Source organism: Taudactylus pleione, unplaced genomic scaffold, assembly GCF_031769625.1.
Source record: "Taudactylus pleione unplaced genomic scaffold, aTauple2 ptg001623l, whole genome shotgun sequence".
In the NCBI taxonomy this organism is placed as follows: Eukaryota; Metazoa; Chordata; class Amphibia; order Anura; family Myobatrachidae; genus Taudactylus; species Taudactylus pleione.
Window position 1 is genome coordinate 281703 of NW_028286020.1, and position 12708 is coordinate 294410.

Sequence of the window (12708 nt, forward strand, 5' to 3'; positions counted from 1 at the left end):
CATGTCGGGATGTAAGATACGAGTTACGTAAGACACGAGGGACGTAAGACACGAGGGACGTAAGACACGAGGGATGTAACAACGTATTTATGATAATATTTGTTTTGCAGGATTATATTAGTATGCGCATTGGACCTTGTGTATGTCAGAGTAGGACACTATGACAATGAGCACACACTGTAATGATATATAACAGAATATTTTCTGCTCATTACAGAAGTGTCGCTGTTTTTATTTTCCCAGACATCGCTTTGCGCATTTGAGGGTGTAAAATTGTATTTTATATAACATAAGGACAATCCCATTACTAACTGAGAAATGCATATATCATTTAATTGACATAAATCCTCTTATGCATGGAAACATTTATATATGTATGTGAGGTGTTACCTGGAGATGATAAGAGTTATGGTATAACATATCTTTGTTAACTCTTTTTCTTCGAGGTCCATGGGGTCCACAGCCATTACGTTGGGGTATGAATCCCGGTCACCAAACAGTTAATACAAACGAGCTCTCTGCTCCCAGGATGCACCGGGTTTCCTCCTCATATACCCCACCTCCTGCCTCAGGTAGCCAGTTCGTTACCAAGCTCAAGCAGGCAGAGACAAACAAAGGGTAAGAAAGAAAAGACCCATACTTACGAGTCCAGACTCTCAAGAGAAGAAACTACGGAAAACCTCCCCCAGAACTACAGGTGCGTCTGGGTGGGTGTCCTGTGGACCCCATGGACCTCGAAGAAAAAGCGTTAACAAAGGTATGTTATACCATAACTCTTATTTTCTTCTTCGGGGTCCATAGCCATTACGTTGGGGATATCCCAAAGCACTAACCCTACGGGCAGGGATGCTCCTGACTCTCGGAAGAGAGGAGAATCCTACGCCCGAAGGAGGCATCCTGAGAGGCAAAAGTGTCAAAGGCATAAAATTTGACAAAAGGTATGGATGGAAGACCATGTGGCTGCTTTACATAATTGCTCAGCAGAAGCACCCCGGCGGGCCGCCCATGATGGACCTACCGCCCTAGTAGAATGTGCCGTCACTGAATCTGGCACACGCATACCAGCTTGTGTATAAGCCAATGAAATTGCCATGCGAATCCACCTGGCCAGTGTCTGTTTATTGGCTGGCCAGCCACGCTTATGACAACCATAAAGCACAAAAAGTGAATCGGACTTCCTCCATTTGCTCGTGCGTTTAACATAAATTCTCAACGCACGGACTACATCTAGGGAAGCCTCACCTTGTGAGAGACTTGTGCCCTGAAATGCTGGAACTACTATTTCTTCATTAATATGAAATTTAGACACCACTTTCGGAAGGTAACCCTCCCTAGTACGTAGTACTGCTCTATCTTGATGAAATATCAAGAACGGCTCCCGGAAGGAAAGCGCAGCTAAATCCGACACTCTACGTGCAGATGCCATAGCAAGGAGGAATACCGTCTTTGCTGTTAGCCACTTGATGTCTATTGAATTTAAAGGCTCGAACGGAGGAGCCTGTAAAACCTTCAGAACTAGAGTCAAGTCCCACGGAACAATCGAGGAAACGAAGGGAGGCCGAATCCTCAACACCCCCTGAAAAATGGTCTTTATATCCCGTCTCAGAGCAATTTTATGTTGGAACCAGACTGAAAGAGCTGACACCTGTACCCTTAAAGAGGCCAGGCGTAGCACTTTTTCCAGACTGCTTTGAAGAAAATCCAGCACTCTGGATATCAGGAATTTATGTGGATCATACTTTCTTTCAGTGGTGTGAACTGAAAGGGTATGCCAAACCCTATAATATATACGGGCTGAGGATGGTTTCCGTGCCTTCAGCATCGTCTGTATAACAGACTCGGAAAACCCCTTTTCCCTCAAGACGGAGGCCTCAAGAGTCATGCCGTCAAAGAAAGCTGATGTACCAGCAGGGACCCTGTAGCAACAGATCCGGTCTCAATGGCAGAGGCCATGGAGTGTCTATGGAGAGAGACTGTAGATCTGTGAACCAGTGCCGTTTCGGCCACGCCGGAGCTATTATTATGACGGTGCTGCCCTCTTGTTTGACATTTCTGACCACTCTGGTCAGAAATGTCAAACAGGGGAAACAGATATACCAGCTTGTAACGCCACTTTACTGTCAGTGTGTCTACAAACTCGGCTCTCGGATCTCCATACCTGGGAACCTTGTTGTTCCTTCTTGATGCCATCAGATCTATTTCTGGTAGACCCCACCTGTCCACAAGGTTCCGAAAAACCTGTGGATGTAGGGCCCATTCCCCTGCATTTATCTCTTGCCGACTGAGAAAATCGGCCTCCCAATTCAGGATTCCTGGAATGAACACGGCAAATATCGTGGGCAGATGAGTCTCTGCCCATACCAGGATTCTTAATACCTCTGCCAAGGCGGCCCAACTCCTCGTGCCCCCTTGATGATTTAGGTAGGCGACCGCTGTGCGATTGTCCGACTGTATCTGCACCGAACTGCCCTTTAAGATTTCCTGAGCCTGCAATAAAGCTTTGAATATAGCTCTTAGTTCCAGGATATTTATCGGTAGCCGGCTTTCCGCCACTGACCACTTTCCTTGGAAAGTGTGTGACCCCGTCATCGCCCCCAAACCTTGAAGACTGGCGTCGGTTTTGACTAATGTCCAATCCGACACCCAAAAGGGGCGACCCTGCCTGAGATGCTTTGTCTGCAACCACCAGGTCAGGGACAACCGTACCTCTGGAGAGAGACGCAGCAGCTGAGACCTGATCATGCGATGATCCTTGTTCCAGCAAGACAGAATGAATTGCTGCAGTGGTCTGGAGTGGAATTGAGCGTATTCCACCATCCTGAAGGTGGCCACCTTCGACCCCAGGACCTGCATGGCTACTATAACGGATATTTGCCTGTTGCGAAGCAACCTGCATATTCGTGATTGTAGAGCAAGGATCTTCTCCTCCGGCAGATATATTCTCTGCACCACGGAGTCCAATCTCGCTCCCAAATGACACATCTGTTGTACCGGACAGGGTGACGACTTTTGCCAGTTTATGATCCAGCCGTGACTGTACAGACATGATACTGTCAGCCTCAAATGATCCTGTAACTGCTGTGGGGACTGCCCCAGCAACAGGAGGTCGTCCAAGTAAGGCAAAATCCTGACGCCTTGGCGCCTGAGGCATGCCATCATCACTGCCATCACCTTGGTGAATAGCCGAGGGGCTGTGGACAGGCCAAACGGCAGGGCCTGGTACTGAAAATGTTCCTCCCCTACCGCAAAACGAAGAAATTTTTGATGAGCCTGTGTGATTGGGATGTGAAGGTAGGCATCTTGTATGTCTAGGGACACCATATAGTCCCCCCGTTCCATTGCCAACACAATCGATCGCAATGTTTCCATCTTGAACCCGGGGGCTCGAACAAATTTGTTGAGCTCTCTCAGATTTAGAATAGGCCGGTATGACCCATTCGGTTTCAGAACCAAGAACAGATTGGAGTAAAACCCCTCTCGGAACTGGTTCTCTGGCACCGGAATCACTACTTCTGATGCTAGTAAGGCAAGAATAGCCTTCTGAAGGGCCAAAGCTCTTTCTGAACCCACCTGCGGGTTTACACAAAAGAACCTTTGAGGAGGAGTCCTCCAAAACATCAGGGCGTACCCTCGGGAAACAACTCCCCAAACCTAGGCATCCTCCGTCGTGAGGTGCCAAGGCTCTGAGAACCGAAGCAGTCGGTCCCCCACCCTGGGATCCCCCAGGGGGAGGCCCGTCCCATCAGGCCACTGGTTTATCCTGGACCCTAGATCCTGGACATTTGTTCTGCCAGGGCTTCCTGGGTCCTGCCTTTCTTGGTGGAAATCTCGCTGAGGGCTGACCTTTGGCCTTGACCTGCGGCTGAAACCCTCAAAAGGACGCCCTCCTCAATTTAGACGAGATTGCTGATGGTAAACCTGCTGTCTTTGAGGCTGCCATGGAGGATACAATTTTGTCCAGTTCTGGACCAAAGAGCACACCTCCTGTGAATGGAAGGAATTCTAGGGCCTTTTTGGACCAGACATCTGCCCTCCAATCCTTCAACCAGAGGATCCTACGTGCCACCACGGACTCAGCTGAAACTTTAGAGGAAAGGATCCCTGCATCCAAGGCGGCATCACCCAAATAAGAGGCCCCTTCTCTAATAAAGGAGATCATATTCAGTTGCTCCTTAGAGGCATCTGGTAAAGACTCCGTTAGAGTTTTGGCCCACTCCTCAATAGCTCTTGCTACCCAGGCAGTGGCCATAGCTGGGCGGGTGGCCGTTCCTGCCAGCAAAAAAATTTATTTGAGACAAGACTCCAGTCTCCTATCCGTGGTTTCCTTCAGCGAAACTGCTGTGATTAGCAAAGTGGTACGTTTAATCAGCTGTGCCACATGCGCATCAACTGATGGTGGATTCTCCCACTTGGCACAGTCCTCTGCTGGAAAAGGATATAGAAGCGCCATTCTTTTAGAAGAATGGCTTATCTTATCCGGACGGACCCAGGCTTCCTCCATAAGTTCTGATAAATGTTCAGGCTTTGGGAATTCTGCCTTAACCACTTTTTGGCGCTTGAACAGGGGGGCTTTCCTAAGCGGAAGATCCCCTTCCTCGATATTTAACACCGATTTTACAGCCCTTATCAGAAAAGGGGACATCGGCTACTGGGAAATGATCATCACCCTCCTCGGAGCTAGACTCCTGCGAAAAGTCCTGTGCCTGTTCCTCCTCGGAGGAGGCACTTGAGTACTCACCCATGTAAGGCGGTACATGGCGCTTAGATTTAGGCTACTTTGGCTTGACAGCCTGAGGCTGAAAAACCCCCGAAGATGATGCCCTAACCTTACCAGCACCAAGGTCCATCCAAGGCGGCCACATCATGGGCATAGGATGCATCTGCTGAGGCAAACCCCAAACCGGTGGTACCGGGGCAGCCAGCCGTTCCGCCACCTGAGCCATAACCTGAGAAAATGATGCCCAAGGGGGCTCAGGGCCTGAAACAGGCAACCTTAATTGGTGTGGAGGCTGTCTGAAACAGTTCCCACAAAGCCCATTTTGTAGAAAGTCCTGTGGGGACAATCCTGCCTTGCAGGCTACACAGGATATCAGCAACGGGGCTCCCACCACCTGACCCTCAGACTCCTTAGACATAACACTATGCCACTGGTTCTGAGCGTATATGTGTTGCTTTCTACTGTCAACCCACACATATATAAATACTCTGCGAGCCATATGCATATAAGCTCTCACTACCGCAATCAGCCTCAGCTTAGACAGGATAGAGCCCTGTAAAAACCTAGACCAGCAGTAGGCAAGGTATACAGGGAGACTGCCCAGCGTCCCTCTTGTAGGAGCAGCGTTCAGAGAGCAACTGACATACACTCTGGCTGCCCTATATGGAGGCTGGTAGGAACAATCCACAATCAACTGTGCCAGAGGACTGAACTAGCGTGTGGATTGGGGGAGGGACCGCCGGGAAAGCGTACCTCCCCTATGCTGCTTGGACCTGCCCGGTAAACTGACCTGGCCGCCGCCACAAGCCCCGGCTGGTCAGGAACATCAAATCCCGGCGGTCTAGGCTAGGAGAACAAGCCGTATGCCTCCTGACTGCAGCGCGCCTCCGGCCAGTCTCACCGCCGGAGGCCGGACCGCCACGTGGTCCCGGCGTCAGCAGCGACCACCTGCTTACATGCCATCCCCTTGATCCGGTTGCGGTCCAGGGCCAGAAAGCCCCTACCGAATCCCCTGCCAAGGACAGCGGTGCGGCGCCGGAGGAGGTAGTTGCAGCGCGTGGGCGGTGCCCCTCCAATCAGGCGTGAGGCTGCTTCCAGGACAGCTCAGATCACCCGCTGAGATAGAGAGTAAAACTCTTCTTTTTTTTTTTTGTACTCGTCTGTACTCGTACTCGTTTGGTGTGTTCACCACTGTCTATGTGGTGAACACACCAAACAGGAAGAACTGGCTACCTGAGGCAGGAGGTGGGGTATATGAGGAGGAAACCCGGTGCATCCTGGGAGCAGAGAGCTCGTTTGTATTAACTGTTTGGTGACTGGGATTCATACCCCAACGTAATGGCTGTGGGCCCCATGGACCCCGAAGAAGAAATATTTTATATCCCAGGCATTTGTACTGTAACGACCTTGGCAGTACTGGTGACTTTGGGGCCTCACCTCTTTCACCACAGTGTAAGCTTTGGCCACGCCTTCTCTTAAGTCGAAAGGTTGATGCACCAATCGGTGATGAGAAAATCGCTTTGCTCTTCTTAACTCAACCGGACTTGTTCCAGGGGACACCATGTCGTAGGCGGTCTCAGCGGCAGCCTGGTCACAGGGAACAAAGTCACAAGTGAATCCCGGAACAGATGACGTCACAATATCACATGACCGTTATATAACATGTATTTTCCACAAAAAAGAAAAAAAGTTTTATTTTAATGTCCCTTTTGAGTGCCTTATTTTCTAAATACTATATATATATGTATATATAATGTATACAAAATAAATATATATATACACATATATAATTGATTTTCGATTGCTCCACCCCCAGATCCTGAACCTATTTTTCCAGAAACATAGCCCTGGGAATACCTGAATGGTTTGCACGACTCTGTTGGTCAGTTCCAGCGCAGCCATGGCGGTGGACGTCCCAAATGATGCTGCTCCTCTTTGGAAGCCTCGTACAATGCGGCCATCTTTGTAGTACTGCTCTATGGGCAACCACACCAAATCCTTAAGACCCTGAACTGAAGCAGGACAAATATTATGAGCGACATCCTTCGAATCACACAAGTTCCATTAAAATAGAAGCTTTTCTTTCACTTTATTATTACGTTATACGGCAGCCAGAATTTAACGTGTGTTTTGTAACCATGTTTATTTATGAAGGCGGCCATTTTGTTTGGTTACATTCCGAAACAAGTGCTCATTGTGCTCCTACACCCGCTGATCTACGGATAATTCCTCAGAGGACTCAAACTCTAAACCTTCTATAATCCTTAACGGAACAGCACCCCAAGTGGTGAGAATAATTACAGTAATGGCACAATGCTTGCTTCTATTTATATCACTATGGAGGTTATTCTATAAAAGCTGGCCAAAGGTAAAATAAAGTCAAGATAAAACAAGTCTGAAAACAGCATTTATTTAAATATATATTATATATATATTTTATAATATTATATATATATATATATATATATTTTTTTTTAACAGGGATGTAGTCTGGATCCTGGCGCTCAGAGTGTTAGTGGCGGAATCCCGACACCCCGACGATAAGTAGTGGGGTTAGGGACCGGGGAAGAGGATTAGGTGTTAGGCACAAGGGGGAGGGTCAGGCACTAGGGGGGAATTTTACGGTGCGGGGGGGGGGTTTAGGGAGGGTTAGGATACTCTGGCGCCTCCTATAGGTTCCGTATATGGCAAAAAAAGTGATAATCGTATGATAGATAATAAAACAAATCGTTTATTTAAGACAACATAAACATTAGTTATGTTCGGTGAAATTAGAACGGTATAAGATAGGCTATAGCCAATAAAATAATACAGGCTCACTAACAACATACAACATAAAACATAAAACAAATACAATGGTGAATTGGGCAGCAGACACGCTGAGTATGCGTTTTACTCTGCTCCTAAAGTCCTTGTATATGTAGTCCAAATATGAAGAGGTTAGATATAGGTATATATCCTCCTCAGTAGTGTCAGTCTCAAGTGACAGTTCCAAATGTGTATACACGTGTGCTTACCGCACTAGATGATGTTCCTCCAAATGGTGACTTTCTCAGGAGGTAGGTCAGTTTAAAGTAGTTTGCCGGCAAACTTGGGGTGCCCTACGTACTGCAGACGTGAACCGGGTCCCCCTCCACTGTCATCAACGCATTTCGCCTACTACTAGGCTTCCTCAGGATGGTGTGTTGATGTCCTTTTTACCAACCTATTTATACCTCCTCGCTCTGTACTTCCCGCTCTGCTGCAATGAGTTCACTTCTGGCCGGCGACTCCCCAGTGTCCGCGTCACTTCCTGTGACTTCTGATCGTGGGAAAGAGCAGGACCAGTCCCGCGTCAGCTTCCGGTCCGCTGTATCGTGCTATCACATGTCACTTCCGGTTTACGATCCCGGAGTGAGACGGGCACGTGGCTTCCCATCTTGCTCCCATTTGAAGTCAGCGCTTTCATTATCGGTATACCAGGGATAAATTTCCTTGTAATGTCACATATTTTCCATAATTTTGGGGTTATTTTCACCGATGGCAAATCTTTCATTCAAACTTATTGTGATCATATATAGAGGGTCACTGGACAAAGGACATTCGACAAACATGACAAACAGACATCCTCAACATTAAAAATTACATGTGTTAAGAAATAAGTGTTTTCCCATTTTATTTAAGATAATAAGCTATGGACAATAGTATAAGGTCTGAGAAATGGTCAACTACAACATTATTTCAAGATTTGAGGAATGGTGCCAGCTCGAAATCAATATTAAGGCCATGGGGTTGTAGTGTTCCTAACTCAAAAATCATTCTCGTTTCTTCCTTGAGTAGACTATCATTCAGATTCCCACCTCTCCATGGAGTTGATATTTGTTTCAGGCCCACAAACATTAGTCCTGAAGGATCGCTATTGTGTTTCTCCTGAAAATGTTTAGAGACACTGTGACTTTCCTTGTTGTTTTTTACATTATTTAAATGTTCATTTATGCGTACAGATAATTTTCGTATTGTTTTCCCTATATACTGAGATCCGCAGGGACAGATCAGCAGATAGCACTCCTTTTGAGTGACATGTCAATTTTTGTTTTATTTTATAATTTTTCTTCGTAGCGTATGATATGATATCAACAATGGGTTTGGTAGTATGGCTATTTGTTTTTTTACATGCACTGCATCCTCCACATTTATAGAATCCCGCGGTGTTTCCCTGTAACCATGTGTTTCTTTCTTCTTTCTTTTTATGAAGATGACTTCTTACTAGAGTGTTCTTTATGGTGGGGGCTCTTCTATATACAATTTTTGGCATTTTTGGTAGGAAATTGTTGAGTTCTTCATCGGCCTTCAATATGTGCCAGTGTTTTCTTAGAGATCTCTCCAGGAGTTCACTTTGACCTGAATAATCCGTAATGAATAGTACATTATTTTCTTGTGTAGTCTTCTTTTTATCTTTATATTGTAGAAGGGTGCTTCTTTCCAATAATTCTACCTCTTCTCGATCCTTCTCTAGTTTGCCCATACTGTATTCTTTATCTTTGAATTGTTCAATTAGGATTTTTGATTGTTCGTCCCAATCTTCTTTTCTTGAGCAGTTTCTCCTTATACGTTTTAATTGTCCTTTTGGGATATTTGTTATCCATTTGTGATAATGATTGCTATTTGCATTTAAGTAGCTATTACAGTCAACTTGTTTGGAGAATGTTTTAGTTTCTATTTTGTTATTATCAATGAAAATGGTAAGGTCAAGAAAGTTGATCTTCTTATTACTTATTTCACTGGTAAATGTCAAATTTTCATCATTCTGATTAATGCTGGAAATGAAGTTTTCCAACAAATCTCTTCCTCCATCCCATATAATCATAATGTCGTCGATGTAACGTATCCATAGGATGAGATTTTCTTGATAGATGTTATTCGTCCAGATTGCTTCTTTTTCCCACTGTGCCACAAATAGATTTGCATAGGATGGCGCAAATACAGTACCCATCGCCGTTCCTCGCTTCTGGATATAAAACTTATCCTCAAACCAGAAGAAATTGTGGGTGAGAATGAATCGAATTCCTTCCAAGATGTATTCGATCTATATCGTATCCAAATCAGAGTCTTCCTCCAAAATCTTCTTGATGTTTCTACACCCCTTATCGTGTTCTATACAGGTGTAGAGTGATTTAACATCACATGTAGCTAGGGTGTACGACTCCTGCCATTTTATGGTTTGTATGATTTCCAATACTTGTGTGGTGTCCTTCAGATAACCTCGTTGTTTTTTCACTAAGGGCTGTAAGAATTGGTCGATGTAATTAGATAAATTCGATGTCAGTGAACTACAGAGCGAGGAGGTATAAATAGGTTGGTAAAAAGGACATCAACACACCATCCTGAGGAAGCCTAGTAGTAGGCGAAACGCGTTTATAACAGTGGAGGGCGACCCGGTTCACGTCTGCAGTACGTAGGGTACCCCAAGTTTGCCGGCAAACTACTTTAAACTGACCTACCTCCCGAGAAAGTCTCCATTTGGAGGAACACCATCTAGTGCGGTAAGCACACGTGTATACACATTTGGAACTGTCACTTGAGACTGACACTACTGAGGAGGATATATACCTATATCTAACCTCCTCATATTTGGACTACATATACAAGGACTTTAGGAGCAGAGTAAAACGCATACTCAGCGTGTCTGCTGCCCAATTCACCATTGTATTTGTTTTATGTTTTATGTTGTATGTTGTTAGTGAGCCTGTATTATTTTATTGGCTATAGCCTATCTTATACCGTTCTAATTTCACCAAACATAACTAATGTTTATGGTGTCTTAAATAAACAATTTGTTTTATTATCTATCATACGATTATTACTTTTTTTTGCCATATACGGAACCTATAGGAGGCGCCAGAGGATATATTTTTTTTCTCATATTTATGTATTAGGGAAGGTGATCCCCGACCCTTTCCTCTATAGGCAGCAACCTATTAGGACTAGTACTAGCGCTACCTTCATCCCCCTTTTTTCCATTATAGGGTTAGGATACCACCGGGATCCTGAGCGCCGACCCCTTTGAAATGCACCAGATACTTATTCATGAGAGCGGAGCTGATCTCTTCATCTAGATTTACTATCTCTTTCTTGCCACATTTTAAAAACAAATATATTACAAGTAATATACAAATCTAATTACAGATGTTATATAGAATAATAGCTCAATACTCCCTGAACTCTAAGTACACAGAGACCCTGATTTATTCAGTGGGGAGAATTTTACAGATACATTTTTTCCTATAAAAAGAAAGTGAAACTGAAGATAAACACTCACCTAGCTGTACCAGAGAATGCATGGGCCCCACCCCTCCCAGAATCCCGGGCAGCTGGTTCTTCTTAATGTCCGTCAGCCATTCATTAATGGCGTAAGAGAAAAGCTTATCCACGCCTAACAAACTACGGGTCAGGAGAGAGCGAGAGAAACAAGAAAATGGTGACAATTATCTAACACGTGGTCTTTATATACAAATGCAGATTGAACACGCAGTCGTACACGCTACAGAAGAGGTGCTGGAATCATGGAAAGCTGCGTGAGGGACAGAAGATCTGGTCGGCCACTTAGATCTCCAACCAAATTGACCATACATTGCTCAGTATGCGAGTCTGAAACGATTGCTTTGTACGATCAAAAGTGGCTTAGGATCTGTTGGATTCTGATTGGCTGGTTAATCTGATTAACCACATAAACATGTGTAAGGTCATCAGTCAGCCACATAGCCTGGAACCCGCCGTGATCACATGGGCCATACTCAAAGTCGCATGCGCTGCCGATATCCCACGCTGTGGAGCGATTTTTTTCTTCTGTGTCTATGTCGCACTGCGCAATTGTCCATATAGCATGCGCACACTGCTGTAATTGAGGTGCATGGGAGACGCACGATGTAGTCGGCGTTCCAGGGCGGTGACAGGGAGGTGTATCAGCGCGCGCACGGAGGTCGTCTGTCTTATGGGCGTGTCACAAGCGTGTCAGAGAAAGTGGCTGCATGCACAGATGCTAAACCACTGGCATAGGATGCCATACACGAGAATCTGCAGCTGCCAGAGGGCTGGTGCAAGTTTTGTTGACGTAACCGATGGTGGCATCTGGTATTTCAGAGCCTACGGGCGCGCCAGTCCTTGCACACTCAGGCACACGGATGTACACCAGAGAAAGCCTTTGTATTTGCATCTGGTTGCACAAGGGGCGACCGCCAGAAGACGCTGCCATGGACGTATCCAGCTCAGCCGCAATGTGGGCAATCTGACCAACCAACGCTGATGATTTTGGAAAAGACACTCATGTTTATTGTACCAGTCCCCATAACTTGCTAATCCCAGCCCACGTACACCAGGGACGCCCGGCACATATCTGTATACAGTCTATACACAGCTGCTTAATATGAAACGGCCATTTTATTCTGTGAGTCAGTGACTGATGACCCTGACCGGTACCTTACCCATGCCGGTAGCAGAGTCTCTTCAGCTTTAGCTCGGAGCTGTTTAGTTGGGCCAGTCCTATTAGTATTCCGGTTAGTGTACACTAGAAAACAAAGACATGACTATAGGCAGATATGCAGGAATACAGAAGCAATGGTGTATTACACAGAAACATTTCCAATGTCTCCAAGCTCTGAGAACTGACCAACCATCAGGCGCAGAGCCCTTTCCCTCCTGTATAATAACGCCTATATTCCTTTCTGCCTTTGGAACAACAGGTAAACATTCCCAGACTATGGCTAATGCCGTGTAATGTACAGCACAGGTTTGTAAAGCTAGGATTTGGCCACTTAACATTCCGGATTTGAAAAAATGTAGCTGTAAGGGGCATATTGAATTGGGCGACGAGAATAGCAAAGACCTGCACCTATGGGGGTTTTCCGGCAGGATATTTGCTATTCAGTCATGGTGCATACACACGGTCACATGTTTCTTTCAATCGTTCATATCTGAAAGAAAAATCTGACGTGTGCAACGATGAGCGTTCCAGT

General features: G+C 45.6%; 1 protein-coding gene across 4 annotated transcripts in view; it reads right to left on the reverse strand.

The window, feature by feature from the left end:
* The window catches only part of ATG2B (autophagy related 2B), a 106146-nt gene that overhangs the window by 2104 nt on the left and 91334 nt on the right, over positions 1-12708 (reverse strand). For all 4 annotated transcript variants that reach the window (XM_088464257.1, XM_088464256.1, XM_088464255.1 and 1 more), the window contains exons 39-42: positions 12178-12260; positions 11016-11137; positions 6575-6729; positions 6155-6304 (exon numbers count right to left, since the gene is read on the reverse strand). In XM_088464257.1, the coding sequence (XP_088320383.1) occupies positions 6155-6304; positions 6575-6729; positions 11016-11137; positions 12178-12260 (510 nt within the window). The remainder of the gene's footprint in view (positions 1-6154; positions 6305-6574; positions 6730-11015; positions 11138-12177; positions 12261-12708) is intronic.